The sequence below is a fragment of the Tauraco erythrolophus genome, chromosome Z (genome assembly GCF_009769465.1).
Source record: "Tauraco erythrolophus isolate bTauEry1 chromosome Z, bTauEry1.pri, whole genome shotgun sequence".
Taxonomy (NCBI): Eukaryota; Metazoa; Chordata; class Aves; order Musophagiformes; family Musophagidae; genus Tauraco; species Tauraco erythrolophus.
In genome coordinates this window covers 87,884,390-87,903,137 of record NC_141496.1, presented here as the reverse complement: position 1 = coordinate 87,903,137, position 18,748 = coordinate 87,884,390, and the positions used below count along the sequence as shown (strand labels likewise).

At 45.8% G+C, this 18,748-nt stretch overlaps 1 protein-coding gene across 1 annotated transcript in view; it reads left to right on the top strand.

Moving 5' to 3' along the window:
• The first annotated feature begins 6,492 nt into the window (after positions 1–6,492).
• Positions 6,493–18,748, top strand: part of SNAPC3 (small nuclear RNA activating complex polypeptide 3) — a 34,407-nt gene continuing 22,151 nt past the window's right edge. Inside the window, exons 1-2 of the mRNA XM_086629920.1 lie at positions 6,493–6,725; positions 17,973–18,072. Of these exons, the coding sequence (XP_086486046.1) occupies positions 6,493–6,725; positions 17,973–18,072 (333 nt within the window). The remainder of the gene's footprint in view (positions 6,726–17,972; positions 18,073–18,748) is intronic.

Sequence of the window (18,748 nt, the reverse complement as noted above, 5' to 3'; positions counted from 1 at the left end):
GACTTCTATAGGTAGATTTGAGAGTCAGGAAAACAATAACCACAATACAGGCTATAGGCTATAGCCATCTCTTTGAGTGGACACCTTGACCATAAAACAATAACAAATTTATGTTGCAACCCTTCTGGAGTGGTAAGCATATGTCCTTCAGTTAATCCTCTTCTCACTTAAAAAGGCAGCTGACTAAGACTCATGCCTGTTTTCTAGTCAGTCTCTGTTAAGAAACACTTCTTTCCTTTTCTTCCATTCTCTTTTTTTTTTTTTTTTTGAAATGACGCCAAAGTCTATGGATTAAGAGCTGGTGATTATAGGATAAAAATTACTGTTTATAGCAATTACTCAACTGGTACATTGAAATATCTTTCTGAAGTCAAAATGTTTCATAGATACAAGGACTTCATTACCAATTCAAAATTCAAGGCAAGTTACTTGAAATCTGGCTCCTTTGCTTTAGGTTTCTCAACTGAGCTACAACTATTCAATATGTTTTTTAGACAGACACAGTCTCACATATTTCCAAGCCAGTGAAATTTACACTGATATCAAACCCATCAGGCTTTTCTTCGAAACATAGTTGAGAAAAAACACGACAACTTATTTTTCGCAGAGTAGTAGAGAGTACTCCTATGATCAGCACTCCAAGCCCATAAAACAGAAATTAAAAATTTGAGCAATTAATTATAGTGTTGTGTGACAAGGTTTCCTTCATACTCTGTAAAGGAAAACTCTGAAATGGTGGGGACAGTTACATATCATGCAAATGAAAGATTCCATACTGAGTATTCAGCCACAGGGAGCTGATGGATCAGATGCATATCTTGCAGAAGTTTGGCTATAGTCCTGCTTGGTGTCTTATAAAATGTCTTATAAAATCTTTGCATGCTTTAACTAGAAAATACTTCTACTAGTAGGGAAAAAGTGCCTGGAAGCAGTTTATTGGTTTTTAGGTCTTAGTACAATCACAGTGGAAATTTACACTGGCAAAGTGAGAACTAATTCTATTGTAGCACTACCTATCCCTGCAAATCGGAGCCTTTTCCATACTAGTTCATCTCCTTATGTAAACCGGTAAGTAAAACTGCACCCATAAACATTTCTTAGTCTTTTGTTAGATATGTGACCTATCTAGACTGGCAAGAGGTTCCCATGCCATAGGAAACCTGTTGTTTGGCCTTAGGAAGTGAAGCCTTGCGGACTATCCTTGACACTCAAATCAAATTTTCTGGAAAGAAGATTTAAACTCCTAAACTTCTTGTGTATTTTTGAAATTATTTTTACAGCTGTATCTATGGCAACTGCAGATGGTGTCTGCTCTCTGATACTACTGCTGCTTTGTGTCTGACTTTGTTCCTTATTCCAGTAATATATCCAAATTCAGCTGTAAACATCAGAATGACTTGGGTCAGCAACATTTAAGGCCTAAAGACTAGACCTCTGTTTGGTCTGATTTGGATTGTACGCACCCCTGTCATCATCTTTCCCTTAAGTTTGTCTTCCTCTTCTATTCTTACGTGTTTTAATGGCAAACGAGCAAACATTAGAGGTAGATGGAAACCCCTCAGGAAAATCATTCTGACTGCTCAACATTCATGAGATGAAAGCATCCTGCATTCATTTGACTCACTTGGGTTGTGTAAAAACTGCAAAAGCAATATTCACCCATGAAGGAGTTCAGAAACCACCAACCAGAGGATGTTTCTTTCCTGCCCCCCCCGCCCCCCGCCCCTTGTTTCTGTGTACCTCGCATGATAGCGAAACAACAAGCTACCCTTGGGAAGTCCTCTCATCTCACTTTTGGGGAGGGACGTAAAAATCAGTTTAACTTGTGTCTTTGGACAGAATTATATTTTAGATACACAGTTTTCAAATTGCCTGCGCAGTTTTTTACGTGATCTGTTTAGTCATAAAGATCTGTGCAGAGCTTCTATGAATGTATTAATATTTTACTTTATTGTAAAAGTAATATAAGCTACTTTTTGTTCTACCTATAGCTACTATTTAGGAATAAATCATTCCTGTTCAGGTGTAACAGTGAAATATGCTAGTGGCTGCCTTTGAGAGTCTTTGATGCAAAGATTGTCACACCCCCAGAACATTGTTCGTTGGCATGGGAATTTCGGAAGCAGTAACAGGCAAGACATTGCTAGGCCTTCCCATTCATTTCCACTCTTGGGAAACACCAGGCTGGTTGGACCGATGCAACCCGGTGTGAGATCATACTGTAAATGTTGCAGCTTAGCTTAGGCCAAGTTAAAAAATGCTTCTCCAGAAGAACTGAGGGAGTAGTTTCAACAGGGTTTGATTGGTGTTTTGGGTGCTGCTGTCCAGAAGACAGTTGCACCCTCTGAACAAATGCCTGCAGTACAGGGCATGCCCAAGAAAAAATGACAGCTGTTGAAGCCCCATCTCCTAAAATGACAGCCCTGGAACCTTTCTGTATCTCCGTAATTGCTGTGCTGAGACAGTCAATGCTTAAAAACCAGTGATGGTATTCCTTGTCTGCTGAGGTACAGAGATACCACAGAGCTCAAGACTGAGGTAATGCACAGTGACAGAACCGATTCTAAAATATTGGATAAAAATAATGTTCAATACCAATTCTCCAAAGTCTTCTTAAACTACCTACAAACATTTATTTTGTTAGTGTCGTGACTCTCTTGTTAGAGCATAAATGATGATCATGGTGATTTTTTCTGGTTAGAAGCAGAAGTCACCAGTGCAAGTTGGGGACTGAACTGCTGGGAGCAGCACAGAGGAAAGGGATCTGGGGGTCCTGGTGGACAGCAGGATGACCATGAGCCAGCAATGTGCCCTTGTGGCCAATGGTATCCTGGGTGTATTAGAAGGGGTGTGGTGAGTAGGTCGAGAGAGGTTCTCTTCCCCCTCTACTCTGCCCTGGTGAGGCCGCATCTGGAATATTGTGTTCAGTTCTGGGCCCTCAGTTCAAGAAGGACAAGGAACTGCTGGAGAGAGTCCAGTGCAAGGCCACAAAGATGATGAAAGGAGTGGAGCATGTCCCTTATGAGGAAAGGCTGAGGGAGCTGAGTCTCTTTAGCTTGGAGGAGACTGAGGGGGGACCTCATTCATGTTTATAAATATGTAAAGGGTGACTGTCACAAGGATGGAGCCAGACTCTTCTCAGTGGCATCCAATGATAGGACAAGGGGAAATGGATATAAGCTGGAACATAGAAGGTTCCGCTTAAACACGAGGAAGAACTTCTTCCCAGTAAGCGTAACAGAACACTGGAACAGGCTGCCCAGAGAGGTTGTGGAGTCTCCTTCTCTGGAGATGTTCAAAACCTGCCTGGACGCGTTCTTGTGTGATCTGATCTAGGTGGTCCTGCTCCGGCAGGGGAGTTGGACTAGATGGTCCTTTGGGGTCCCTTCCAATCCCTGACATTCTGTGATTCTGTGTGATACTTTAAATGACTTCTCTAAATTTAGTGACATGAGCCAGGGCTGAGAATAGCATAAAATCTGATTTATGATTAAGCCACAAAACTACCCTTTCAAAGCATTACCATGTCATTATATTAAGACTATGTCTGTTGGAGCAAGCATTATTCAATAGTGCCATGGCACGTGATTAGCTTGACAAGGATTTATGTATTTCTGAGGCTGTGTGAATCAAGAAAGGAATGGTGTTTGCTGTGGTGAAAGAGTAGCCTGGAACTAAGAGGTTTAATTACTGTCTTTGCCTTAGACTTCCTGGACCATTTAGGACCAGCTTTTGAGAATGGTTCCGTATCCAGTGTTTACTGACTGTAGCTGGAGTTTTGCATGCGCAAGCTTTGAAAACCAGTCCCTGAAGCTGAAGGATACCACAGTATTACAAATTACAGGCTACTTGATTACTTCAGTAGCACGTTACTTAAATTTCTCTTTATTCCTCTTGCATGTAGGGTGCTTTTAATTAGCTTGTCTTCCAGTTGTCTTTTGCACTATCTCCACCTCTCATCTAACTCTGACGGTCTTTCAATGCTGTTTGGATTTCAGCACTTCTTGTCTTAAGGAATTCAGCTTAATACCTGCCTGGTTACACTGCTTGCATTCTTCATACATCCTTCATTGCTTTAATGTTGAATTATTAAGGTCTCCCCAGCAAAGAACAGTTAAGTACCTCTTGGAAACCTTGAAATGCCCATGTGCCTTGTGCCTAGTATATAAAGGGCAGATTAATTTCAAGCTATAAAAATAAATAGCTCTTTGTTTTTAAGAGGATTTGGATTGAGCGGAGTTGCCTTATAAGTATATGACTTCTTAGTATTGAAGTTTGGAAATGAAACAGAAAACGTATTATCCACTCAGGGTTAAAAATTACCAGCTTCGGTATTTTCAATTTTGCTGCAACTTGAGCTTCTACTTAATCAGTCTTTAAGGCTTATGTACTTCACATCTGTTTGTTTTTTTTTTTAACCAACACAGAAAAACTCCAAAATCAAACGTGTCATGAGGAGAACGAAGAGAGGCAGTTAGGGAAATTCATATATCTAACTTAACAGCCCAAGCGGATTCCAAGAAGCACAAAGAATCACAGCACAGCACTCTCTAGCCCCTTCCAAGCCACACTCCGCTCTGTGATGCACTGTGGTTGGCAGTGACCACCCTCCTGCTGGGGAATTCTGTGATGTTGCTTTCACAAAAAATCCAGCCCACTGATTTCCACAGAGTTTGGCTTGTTTGGTTTTTCAAATAAGGTTTTTGAAACCAGTATCTTGTTTCCTTTCTATGAACTCTAAAAATCTCTGACAGTTTTCTGGAAGAGTAGGGTTTAACCCTGCTACTCCTAGCTCAAGTTGCTCTTACGTGTTTATGTCAACACTGCCTCATCACTTCCACCCTAGATGTGGCTACATCAGATGAGTGCTGGGGTGTTTTCAAATTTCAGGTGATGTTGCAAGTACACAAAGGGGAAAGGTATGTTGCTAACATAAACAGAGCATAGCAGATAACAACAAACACATAAAAAGGCAGGTATGGATTTGGAAATTGGAATGAGAATCCCTTGTGGAACAACTAGTAGGTTTCAGGGAGGATACAACAGGAAACGAAGGCTACAGCCCTTAATCAAGAGCTTCTTCCAGAACTGGGGAGAGTCATGATGTGCAAAGGTGACGGATGAAGAAAGCAGAGGGTGTAGCTGAAGAAGGAAAACAGAGACTGTCAATAACTGCAGGAAAAATGGGCTGAAGCTTACCAAAACTTCCATAATGAGGAATAATGACTGCAATTAAGAGGCAGAGGTGAGTGAGAGCTAATAAAACAATTCAGCCACGTAAGTCTAAATATAACTAGAGGAGGTGTAAGGGCTTTAGACCATGCCGTTATTGCTAAACTAAGCAAAACATGCTCTTTTATGATAGGATTGTGCTATTACATTCTTACCCCCTCCTTAACTACATTCCTTCCTGAAAGCGGCAGGCAATGTTGTGACCTTCTTCTATGCTCAGCATCCTACCCCTTCCATGCAGCTTGCAAAGACGCAGTCTCCTCTCATGAACTTTTTCTGGCCTTATCTTCACCCTCTGCTCCAACAAACCACCTGCTAACACAGCTTCAAGGATTATCTTCATGTTTAAAGAAGCAATAGGGTATTCTGGCTTGAAGCAAATGAGAAGGCTGTGGTTCAACTGGAACGTGCAACTGGTATATCAGGTTAGCTCCATCCAGAATTACTTCTGCCTCTTTCTTGACAGGTTGCGCTCATGGCAGTTGTGTCACACTGGTCCAGTGGGACACTCCCATGTGCTCTTGAAACAATAATATTACCCAATTTTCCACTGTGGCATTCTTTGGTTGCTCCTGGAGCAACTGGAGTGCATCCTCAATCTCACGTGGCCAGGAAACAAGGCGGAGGCCAACAGGTGTATTTTTTTGACATGATGGCATGAGCAGTGCCCGTAAATTGCCATCTATCTCAAGAACCTCGTTCATCGTGTTTAATTAAACACCCCGATGCTAGGCAAGAAAGGGCTGGCAAGCATGAAGCCTTCCCTTGAGTGGAGGAAAACACAATTTTTCAGTAAAGCATGACGAATGACGTTGCACCCCTGTAAAACCGGTCCATTTTTAATGACTCGAGACGGCTTTTTTTTTTTTTTCAGGATTTTTCTCTCCAGCACCGCAGGAGCAGGGAGCTCTGCGGACGCTCTCCCTCCCGCCCCGGCACGGCGCCCCGCGGGCTCGGAGGCCCGGCAGCCGCCCGCAGCGTCCCGCTCCCTTCGCTCCCCGCAGCCGCCCGCCGCTCGGGCCGCTTTCCCGCCCCTCTTCCCCCTCAGACCACGCCGCGGGCACCGACGGCGGGCTGGCAGCGTCCCCCGCAGCCTCCCGCCACCAGCGCTCCGCCTCGGGGTAGCCCCGCCGCCCCGCACTCAGGCCCGCCCGCGGAGCCGCGGCGCCGGAGGCGGCCGTGACGCGTTCCGGCGGCGGCCGTTCGCCCTCGTCGCGACGGACTACAGGCCCCAGCGGGCCGCGCGCGGGCTCGGCGGCCATGGCGGCGGAGGTGGAAGCGGCGGCGGCCGCGCCGGACTACGAGGCGGCGGAGCTGTGCACCCGCGTCTTCCGCGTGGGCGCCCTCGGCCGCTGCTGGCGGCAGCAGCTGGGGCCGCCCGACCTCTCGCTGGCGGCGGCGGCGGAGGAGGCGGCGGCCGAGGCGGACGCGGCCGTAGCGGCGGAGCTGGGCTGCGCGGCGGAGACGGCGGGCGAGCTGCGCGCCGTGTGCAGGTGGCAGCAGGGCCGGCGGGGCGGGAGGGGAGCCGGGGCGGCCCGCCGAGCCCCGCCGGGGCTCCTGCCGGGGCGGCGACACTGCTCAGCCCAGGGAAGGGCTGGAACTCGGGCGGGGATTCGCGGCCCACGGCCTCGTAGGAGGCCTCGGGCCTCGCTGCCGGTGCGGGAAGGCCGGCGGGGGAGAGCCGGCGCTGCCGCTCAGACCCCGCACCGGTTCCTCGAGAGAGGCGGGAGGTGCCCGGGCAAAACCCGTGCTGAACAGGCTGCTCCGGGTCTGCGCCGTGCGGCGTTTTTTGTCTCCCGGGTAAGCGTGAAGCGTAGAAGGAAACGTGGCCTTTCTAGAGGGTGGTCTGATCTGATCTGATTTGATCTTAGGTGGTCCTGCTCCGGCAGGGGGATTGGACTAGATGATCCTTTGAGGTCCCTTCCAGTCCCTGACATTCTGTGATTCTGTGTGACGCTCCGCTGGTGAAGCTTTTGTGTTACGGCCTTGAGCTCGTGAACAAACAGTTCGGCCCTTAACAAGTGGCTTAAGTAAATACTTAGCACCATGTTACTCGTGAGGTAAAACTGAAGGTGTCTGAACGCGTACGGGGTTTTGGGAGGCCCCAGATGCAAAATGTATGGAGAAAGACACCCAGGCATCTGCGTTGCCATAATTCAGATGAGTGCTGGTAACTGGCAGCTTCGGCTGACGGCTGAGCTTGCCCGGGTCTGTGGCCTCGGCTGGCTGCTTCTGTCAGGGCTGGTGGTGAAGTCGGAGTTGTGCACGTGCTTCTTCATGCGGGGGATAGTGCTGTCGGCCCAAGCAGCCTAGGTGGCACAAGGGCCGGGAAAGGAAGAAATGTTCTCTCGTTTTGCACTTTTAACTTCAGTCGTGTTTGTGGACCAGTAAATTGTGAATTAGTGTTGAAAGAGGAGAACCATCTCGAGGTTGAAGCAGGGAGATCCAACAGGCTAAAGCTGGAGGGCCTTCAGGTCATGTGGATAGTGAGAAGCATCTCTCACCTGTAGAAAAGCCCTTGTTTCATGCAGTAATTCCTGCAGAAAGCATCACAGTTGATGACTTGTCTGTAGCTCACCAGTAAGGAAGACAGGCCAGAGTTCTCCTGCTATCTGTATAGCTTCATGCAACTTCTGTCCTTTAGTTATTGTTTCTTCAAAGGTGCAGAAGTGTTTATGAGCTATTTCAAATGTAAGATGGAGGTTGTTTGCTTTCATGTACTGAATAGAATGGACATAGTTTCCGAAGTGATGCACAAGGCATACATAGTTCTGTAAATGTAGCTAGAATTGCAATATATATTGAGCCGCTCTTGATGGATTTTCTTTCAGTGCCCTGCATGCAAGGGGGGTATAAAAAATGCAGATGTTGTGTCATGAGCATGTTCTTCTAAATGTTTTCAGAGTTATACCCCAAATTATAGGGACAACATGATGGCAAAAACATTAGCAACGTTATTTGAAATAAAGTCATTAACTGGACTAAGTTTGTTTGATAGTTTTTGTTTGTTTAAATGATGATAGTACCTGAGAGGAAGGAGAAAGACGGATAGGAACATTTGCTGTTTTAGTAAAAGGCAAGGAGCAAACAAACAGAGAACAGGAATAGGAGCTAGGAGCCCATATTTCAATGTCTGAGCCAAAATATAGCTGCGTGAGTGTTGTGTATAATGGTGAGAGCTTAGTAAAGAAGCTGAAAAATCAAGGCTTTTAGGGCATTTCTAATCAGGAAGAAATCAACATTTAATGAATTGTATCTAGCTGTGCCAACAGCGAAGACATTTGCCAGGCATTTGCGCTTTGACTAATGCTGGCTTAACTAAAACAATGCTTTACTTCAGCTACCATCATTCTGGATAATTTTTGCCATTACTAGACTTAGTGAAAATAGAGGTTGATGTTAGTATTAAAAACAGTTTATGTATTCTGGTGTGGCAGCAACTGTGGGCACTTTTCTGTAAGCTTTCCTGGCTCAGATGTCATCTCTGATTGCGCCTGTGCTTTGGCTTATTCTCTGCAGTGACCCTGTTTCTTGAGCCTGTCTCTTGCTGTTTTCACTTGAATTCCAATCTGATTTCCTATGCTTTATTTTTCCCTTCATTCATTCTGCTTTGTCTTCTGGTCTGCTTTCTTCAATCTGTGACTGCTGCATTTCGTCTGCTGTCTGCTTTTCCTGGTGTTACAGAGCAGTGCTGTCTGTTTGCTGCTGAGTTTACTGTGGAAGGTGGTGCTGTGTAATGAAAAGGTTTGGGAAAGAAAAAAGGGCAGGCAGTCTATGGGGGGAGAGAACAGATCATCTGGCAGCTGCTTGTTGGCTTTGCAGGAGAATGAAGATAAACCTGCACATCCTGGTGTGACCTTTCCCCTGTATAGGCTGAAAATCCCAATCCCTAATCTCCATGTGCTTTTGCTTTTAAATTAAATAGTCCTAGCCTCTTGAGTCTCTCCTTAACAGTGGCCAACCTCAAATCGCTGCCTCTGATCACTTTCACTCTCCTGCTCCAAGCTGTTTGTATTCCTCCCTCAAGAGGAGATGAAAACACTGACTGCAAGAAGATCTGTTCTGTAGTGTCTTGGGGTTGCATTTGTTATTGGCGTAAATATAGTTTTCTAAGTGACCACATCCTGGATATAAACACAAGTTTTTTCTGGATGTGATCTACTTGTGAGGGAACTTCTAGCAAGTTGAGGAGGTTTTCTGTGAGTAGAAGAAAGATGGGAAGATGTGACTAGTCCTTTTGTATCTATTTTTAAAATAGTAATAGGTTAAGAGAATCTTTTGCAGACTGAGGATGAAGCTTTTCAATATCCATAGTTAAATCTTTTTTAAAAATATAGTGACATAGTGTACGTTTAAGTATTCTTGACCATTTAGAGTCTTCTGATGAAGAGAATGGGTATAATGTTTAAATGTTGTTTAACTCTCTGTGCATCTCAGTGTGTTGTGGTTGATTTTTTTTTTCTTGTTCTATTTTCTTCCTGTAACACATTGCTGCAAACAGAATGCAGGAAAAAAAATTGATCTTCACTCATTCAGATTTGACTCAGTCAAAGGGTCAAGGGGCTGGAAAATAAAACTTATGGGGAGCGGCTGAGGGAGTTGGGGCTGTTTAGCCTGGAGAAGAGGAGGCTGAGGGGAGACCTGATTACAGCCTACAAATACTTGAGAAGGGATGGTGGGGAGGTGGGGGAAGGGCTCTTTATGTTAGTGATGGGTGATAGGACAAGAGGAGATGAGTATAAGCTTAGTCAGGGGTGGTTCAGGTTGGATGTTAGAAAATATTTCTTCTCTGAAAGTGTTGTCAGCCACTGGAATAGGCTGCCCAGGGAGGTGGTTGAGTCCCCATCCCTGGATGTGTTTAAGAAAAGGGTGGATGAACTACTTAGGGATATGGTTTAATGGGGGATTGGGGACGGTTGTACTGGGTGATCTCTAAGGTCTTTTCCAACCTAGAAATCTATGAAATCTATGAAAGCTTTGTGTACTGTTCAAGTCGTTTTCAAACAATCGTTACAGAGATCGTTTGGGTTTTCATCACATTTTAAACAGGTGTAAAGTGGTGTCCTTAGCCAGGAGGGTCCATCTGTAGTTCTCTTAAATAACCAAGGTGTTGGGAGGGTAAAGTTCCAGGTTTTGTTCTAATGCCTGAGCAGGCTGTGAGCAGAGGTTTACCTCGAGATTCGTTATTGGTGTTTGAGCAATTAAAGTGCTTGAATGCTGGATGTGCTAAGTTATGTCATTCTGTTCTGCCTTCTGAGTGACTTGTGTACGTGTAGGACAGGCTAAGACTCAAATCAATGTGGGTTTTAGGTAGGTCAAGGGAGGTAAGGCTTACAGGTGCCTTATTCCCTTCAGCCCCGATTCACCTTCTTGTTTTATTAGAAGGGGTAGTTGTAAATATCTCTACGGACGTGTTATAAAGCTGCATTAAGCTAGCATTAGCGTCTTAGCGTATTAGTGTTTAGAATCTTGCAGTATTAGTGTCTCAAAGGTGATGAAAGTACTGCCTTTAAAATGTATGCAATATAAAGAGTAATATAAATACTGTATCTGCTTACTACGAAGATATCAGGCAAAATACTAAAGTGTCGTCCAATTTCTAAAACTGAGAAAGCGCATTGTGCTGCCAGAATATTCTGAGAAAAGTAAAGTCACAGTGATTAAAGGCTTCACTGATAGTCTATTTCCATGTCCAAATTTTCACAGGCTTGCCTTTGACCTTTTTATTTCTAGCAGTGTTAAAATATCTTTTTTGGGGACATAGATTTCATATTACACTTGGCATGCTTTTTTCAAGTGAGACCTTCAACTATTTTTCCTCATCCCTCTCCTACAGTTCAACTTCAGTGTCCATTAAACAGTGCAGCCAGTGTTTCCTCCTCTGCCATAACTGAATGCACTGAGTGTATTTGCCTTATGTACAGGGAATATTATTCTGTGTGGGGGCAGAGTGGGATCCCATGCTTGTGGCTGTCAGGAGTGCCCGGTGCAAACTTTGTGTTGCCTGCACTTTTGTCTGTTAGGTGTGTGACACTGACTTCCTAGACTTAATTTCTGGAGTGATTAGCATATACTTTCCATTGATAAAGCCTGGTTTCCTCAGGACCGTGCACCACATATGAGTCATGTGGTTCCACTGGCCGCAGTGGAGGTACCCAGGAGGAGCTCCAGCATGGCCTGTGGAAAAGCCTTTCAGTGCTTCAGCGCATGCGATGCTGTTTTCCCAAATCTGGGGCTCATTCGCGTGGTGTGCAGTAAGCCAGCCCACACACTGAACAAAGATACTGCTGTATTAGAAAGCTGCGCAAGTTTGGGTGTCTGTCCCACGGCAGCACTCCCCTTCCAAAACCCAGTGGACACTCACACAGTATGTATGAGCAAACGCTTACGTGTTCATTGTTATTCTCTTAAACAATTGGTTAGTTTTCCTCTCACCTAGTGCGTAAATTAGTTCGCATGCTCAGTCCTTTGCCTCCTCCCCTTTCTTTTCAGTCTGGGGTACGTTTAGGGTGTGTGGTCCGTGAATCGGTGGTCGCAATCTACGCCCACCAGAATTAGCTTTCCCCCAGTTACTGCTGATTCTTGCTTACTTGTTCTTCCAGTCATGTTAACTTTCTTCATAGGAAGATGTTTTCCTCATCAGTCTTTGGAGTCCTTGCTTTGGCTCCTCCTTTAGTGATTAACAGCTAGCAGAGTCATTAACATTTGCCAGATGTTTGGGGCTTAAAAGGACACATCCTCCTCTTGACATATATTTTAAGGCTTCTCTGCCATCCCTCATTATCTTAAAGGAGACAAAGTCTAGTGTTTTTCGGGATGTTCTTTTGAGGACGGCTTGACAATTCAAGGATGATCATCCTGGTTTCAGACATCACGTACATATTTGCTTTATGTGAGTATGTGCAAACAGGCTACTCTGTACATGCAAGCAGGCCACTAACTTAAGTCTTAGTAAATTCAAGCAAATTCTTCACTTAAACTTTTAACTTTTCAATGGCCAGATAACAATCCAATGACATATGTAATTAATTACTAGACTGATTCAAAATACTGGAAAAGTTGCTCTGTGTGTAATGTTCCTTTAGAAATTGAGATTTCTTACTTTCCAGGAGTGAGAAATGACAGCTCACAAGGGTCAGCTGAACTTGTCAGGGATTCAGTGGCAGTTTCTCTTTGCACTAGCTACCTTTCTCTCTTTACAATGAAAAAGGGGAAGTAGCTTACGGTTCAGCTGTTTTACACTGTGTCTTCTTGGAGCTGCTTTCTGGGGAACTTTAGTTTTTTTTTTCCTGCAGCGGGTGATTAGTGGACATGGAGTGGATACCACAGCCAGAGATCCCTGGCTGAGAGCTGTGGAAGGGAAGGAAAGCACAAGTATTGTTGGTGAGTTCTGACATCATATGTATACATAGAAAGGAAATGGGAAACTGTCATCTTTGATGCAAGTGAAACCTCACAAGCGTAGGTAATAGATGGTTTTAGATCCTGCAAATAACCTATGTGGTGTTTAAAGACCAAAATACATAGTCATTGCTTAAAAATGGCAGTTCTTCAAGTGACAAGGGCTTTTTGGTGAATGGGATCATTGATCCATGTGCAGGAAGACTCCGATAAATAGTCCGGTTGTACTGGTAGGATGTTGATACCACAGAAGGGTTAGTTGTGAATTTCTTTGCTTGTCAGGGGCTATACATTACTTCACTAGGTGGGCTATTGATAACACCAATCCATGCTGGATGGAGAACAGCCCCACCTAAAAGGCTGGTGCCTGTGCTGTGTTCTCCAAACTGCTGTTTTCCTCCTTTATGTTAAATTACTGTTCCTCGGCAGTGGTTCAGTTTGCACTTGATACAGGACTCACAGTTGTCTCTGCCTTCGGTTCCTCCAGTGGGAGTCTGAGGATAAGGTCGTAGCTAATTACTGCATTTCTTTCAAAATGATGCTTCTGGAGGAATCTGCTTTTCTCAAAAAGAATGATTTTCTGTTTGGGATGAAATCTGTAAAACAGTGTCGTGGTTTAGCCTCAGGCAGCAGCTAAGCACCACGAAGCCGCTTGCTCACTCCTCCCTCTAACCCACCCCCTCCCCTGTAGGATGGAGAGGAGGAAATATTACAAAAAGCCTGAGGTTCCAGCAAAGAACAGGGAGGGATCACCCACCAACCATGGCCCCGGGCCAAACAGACTCAGCTTGGGGACAAATCAATTTAGTTTGTTACCGGTTTATTCAGAGTGGATAATGAGAAACAAAGCCAGATCTTACAAACACATTCCCCTCACCCCTTCTTTCTTCCCGGCTCTACCTCCTCCCCTCCAGTGGTGCGGGGGGACAGGGAATGGGGGTTGCAGGTTAGTTCATCACATGCTGTTTCTGCCACTCCTTCCTTCTCAGGGGGAGGACTCCTTACACTCTTCTGCTGCTTCAACATGGGGTCACTTCCCACAGGTCATAGTTCTTCACAGACTTCTCCAACGTGAGTCCTTCTTGCAGAATCTAGTCCTTACCCGTCAGACTTTTCCAACGTGGGCTTTTCCAATGGAGTCACAGCTTTGTAGGGTGCAGTCACCCACTCCGACATGGGGTCCTCCATGAACCGCAGATGCATCTCTGTTCCACCATTAATCTCTAGCAGCATGAGGTCCTTTCCCACGGGAAACAGTCCTCTAAGAGCTCCTTCAGGTGCAGCCACCTGCTTAGGCATTTTGGTCCTCCACGGGCTACGGGTGTATCTCTGCTCCACCGTTAATCTCCACGGGCAGCCGGGGGCTGCTGCCATCTCACCACGGGCTGCAGTGGAACCTCAGCTCCGGCACATCTCCTCCCGTTCCATCTTCACTGACCTGGTGTCTGCAGAGCCGTTTCTTTCAAGTCTCAGTCCTCTCTCTGCTGCAGCTGTGCCAGGCTTGGCTGGCCTGACAAACCTTGGCAGTCCCGGCAGGTCGAACTCCACCCAGCAGGCACCCCGGGAGCAGAGCACTTGAGCTCTCCAAGCTGTGCTGCTGCGGCCGTCTCCAGTCAAATGGTCGTGGCCCAGCATGGACAGCCATCCGCCTGAGAGGCCAGGGGATGGGCCAGCCCACCTCCTTCCCCCCCTTTCTTCACTGCAGGTCTTGCCTTTGCCCCCTTCTTAATTATGTTATTCACAGAGGTGCTGATTGGATTGGCGCTGGCCAGAGACCGGTCCAACTTGGAGCCTGGGAAGCTTCTCCAGGAAGCTTCTCGCATCTCCTGACAGGGGCTGTGTTTGTAGCCTCTCGCCCACTACGAAACCCCCACCACATAGTCCCTGCAAGACAGGAAGGTTAAAACTCTTTGTGTGCTGCTGAATGATAAGAAACTAACTAAACCATAGTAAATTCGCATTATCTTCAATACAGAGTGGCTTTATTGGGTCATCAACACTAGGCCATCTACCCACAACCAAGTTCTTTCTCTGACTTTTGCGTGTTGTCAGCTGATACCAGCTGATTCCAGACTTCTGTTTCTCAATTACTGTATATTCCTGTGCCGTTCCACTCAAAAGCGTTTTTCATTACTGCAGTGACAGTATTACCTATCTTAGTTTTGTTAACATGGGGAACATTGTGCGGTTATGGGGAATGTTTTAAGGTTATAATGAAAAAGAATGTAACCAAATCATAAATTATGTCGAGAATAAATGGTACACTCCAAAAATTTTTCCTGGACTTCATCATTGGTTTGTTTGTCCCATAAAGAGATGGGTTTGCACAGCAGTTTGCTGGGATTCAAATTGTGCATGGGCTTAGGCAGTGGTATGAGCCCTGCCTTTATACAGTCTGCAAACAGTAGAGAGACAAAAGAGGTCAAGTCTGATTCAAAGTGGGTGATACTGCTCTGTTTTAAGTAATATTTTCTCGGACTATTTTTAAGTTAATACAAAATGTGATTAATACAAAATTAGTACTGTCTTTGAGTCAGCATTATTCTAATACGTTTCTAAAAAGGTAATTGATACTATTACTGTGCCTAATCCGACGCCTTCAGATGGATCGTTCAGTCTGTTTGTGGAATGGCAGAGGGAACCTTATGTTACAAAACTGTCACATGAGAGCAGATCTGGTATTCCACAGTGTTGTGGTTTTAGGCTGATCCAGCAGCTAAAACTCACACAGTCTCTCCTTCTCCAGTGAAGCGGAGAGGAGAAAAATATAATAAAGGGACTGAGGGATGAGACAAGAACAGAGGGAGCACCCATCAACCATGGTCCCGGGCAAAACAGACTTGGCTTGCTTAAAATCAAAACAATTTATTGACGGTTGCTTAAAAGGACAAAGGGAAACAAAGCCGGTTATGTGAGAGGATAAAAAGAAACAAAGCCAGATCTTAAAAACCAACATCTTCCTCCTCCACCACCACCCCCCCCCCCAGCGGTGCAGGGAGCAGGGACTGGGGGAGTGCAGGTCAGTTCATTCCGTGCTGTTACTGCTGCTTCTCTCTTAAAGGAAGAAGAGTCCTTACACTCTTTTCCCCTGCTCCAGTGGATCCCCTACTCACGAGGAAAAATCCACAAACTTCTCCAGCGTGAGTCCAGCCCACAGGAAGCAATCCTTCCCCATCGGATTTGCCCCAGGGTGGGCTTTACCACAGTCTCGGGTACTTAGGGAGCTGTAGCCACTTGCTCCGGCGTGGGTCATCACGCAGACTCCAGATGCCTCTCTGCCTTGCCGTGCGTCCCAACACGACCATCCTCAGGCTCAGGCATCTTCTCCCCACGGGCTGCGAGTGGGTCTCTGCTCCACCGAGGCCGTCCTGGTTGCAGGGGGGCCGCCTGCTATCTCACCATCAGCCGCAGGGGAAACTCGGCTCCGGCACCTCCTCCCGCTCCATCCTCACTGACCTGCTGTCGATGCAGCTGTTTCTCTCACATCTCAGTCCTCTCCAGGTGAACTCAGCCCAGTGGGCACCCCGGGAGTGGGGTGCCCCCGAGTTCCCCAGCCGGCTCCGCCGCCGCCATCCTCCGTGGGCGGCGCCGGCCCGACGCAGGCAGCCGCCCGGCCGGGAGCCAGGGAGCGGGGGCAGTGCCCTCCTCCCTTCTCTGCTCGATCCTGGGCGAAGCACCTTTTCCGGTTCCTTTGTCCCAACTTAAACAGGGCAATTCGCAGAGGCGCTGATTGGCTCAACCCCGAGGTGGATGGCAGTCTGATCTGGTGGCCAGACACAAGTCTAAACCGGTTCCAAATCCAGGGAGGTCACAGGGAGCAAAGCCCCTCTCCTGCCACCAGAACCCCCACCCCCTCCACATCAAACCATGACCCACAGGATTCATTTTTTTTGTGGCATGTTTATGAGAAACTCCATCCTCATTTATGTTATGAAAACCTAGTGTTTGTGTGATGAGTTTGAGTCATTGCTGCAGCCAAAAGCAGTTCTGCTTTTCCTTCCCATGGCCTGCAGTGGTTTGCACTTGTCTTGGTTTCAGCTGGGACAGAGTCAGCTCTTCTTTTCAGCAGACAGAAGAGCTCTGTGTTTGGTTTGGGACTCGTTATGGGAAGAAAGCTGACAGCGCACTGATGTTTATGGTCGGCACTGAGACCTCAGGGACTTTTCAGCTGCCGTGTTCTTCTCAGTGTGCAGGAGCACAACAGGATACGGGGAGCATGGCCAGGATGGGGGGTCCACGACTCCCCTTAGGATTTGTACTTAGACTTAGGCTTGAGGGCCAAATTGGCCAATTAGTATTCCATATCATGCAGTGTTACGCCCAGTGTAAAAGTGAGGGACAGCTGGAAAGTAGCGCCTTTGCTCTTCCAGGACTCTATCGGGACTTACCTGTTTCGGGATCATTATTTCGGGACGAGACGGGCCTCAGTCAAGGGGTGGTGAGCAATTGCACCGTGCATCACTCATTCGTATATATTTAGCCTTGTGCATATCTGTATATATTCATATATTAGTAGTAGTAGTGGTAGTATTAAATTGTCCTTATCTCAACCCGTGGGTCTCTTTCCCTTTTTCTCCTTTAATTCCCTTCCTCATTCCCAGGGAGTGGGGGAGAGTGAGTGAGCGGCTGTGAGGAGTTTAGCTGCCAGAGTGGCCTAAACCACAACAGCACTACAGCAAAAACTATGGTTATCTATACTTTGGATTCTGTGCAAACACAAGAAGAGTGAGGGTGGAAAGGGTCTGAGGTTGGAAAGGATACAAGGAAGAGTGGACTTGTCACTTGTGGCAGAAGTGTTATTGCCACTGGAAGAAATGTGGCATAAGTTAATGCCTTAATACAGCAATGACAGCTTGTCTAAGTGAGGTGGCTTGACCGTGTTTGTACTTGAGGGGAGGTGTTAGCTTTACCATACAGGCTGAAGTTGATGATTTATTTGGTTGAATATATTTTGCCATATATCATCAGAAAATCAGAGCAGGTGGATGAGATTTGAAAAAGTCAAGTGGTATTTTCAGTTTGTAGAAAGCCTTGGACACATCTTTTGAATGGGGCTTGCTAAAACCCTGTAGGCAACTATGCTCCATTAGGCAAAATAAAGAAAATTTACCCAATCTCTGTGAAAGCCAGATGTAATAAACTCCAGGACTCTTTGTTTTCTGGTTCTTTATCTTAACCATACTCCCCTTTTGCCCTCATTTAATCTGTATAAACTATGTGTTGTTTATTCACGTTTTTCTGTCTTTGTTCCTTTTAAGAATAGCTTAACTGATTTTCGTTAAGAACTAAGTCTGAAAATACGTATAATCGTATAATCGTTACTTTCTTTATCGTCCTAGCATTGATATGTTAATGTCGTCTGATAAAGAAGAGGACCCAGATGTTATTTCTGAAGATAGCAGTCTGCTGACTCTTCGGTATGTCTTTATGGTACACTCAGTACCCTGACACGGGATGGGCTGGAACACAGCACAGAAGCATGGCTGACTGCTCGTTCCGTTTCCAGGCAGTGGTGTATGTTCTGAAGCAGTATCCAGAAATACTCTAAGGGCAGAAACACCAGCTTGTGATAGGATGATTGGTATGAGCCTTCTGCTTGAGTGTTACTTAGGAATTTTTTATTAAGATATGCAGAATTTGCCATCGTTCTTATTGGAAGAACGTAGGATTTCTGGACCTAGGTACTTCTGAACTAGCGCCTAAAATGGAAGCGTTCAGGAGACTTCTTGTAATCATGTGCAGGGGGTTTCTCCAAAGTGTTGTGAAATAAATCTGTGGCTCTTACCTCTGGTAACCCATGGTCACGCTTTAACAGCTGGAGTGTAAGTACCGAGGCTGTACCCAGATATCCCTTTTCTGAGCCCATTCTTTATAGAATCCATTGACACTACTGGTGCCTTTCAGAGGTTGAGCGATATGTGTGGTAAGTTTATATCAGTTAGTGAGCTTTGAACTTACACTGGACCAGTTCAGACCTTTGCTATACTTGAGTTTCAGTTTGTATAGCACTAACGTCAAGAAATGTGTTAAGGTTGTGATCAGTGTTAAGTTTGACTGTTACTGAAAAGGTTCAGGAAGGTCCGGAGGGTAAATAGAATTGTCCTGGAAGCTGTAA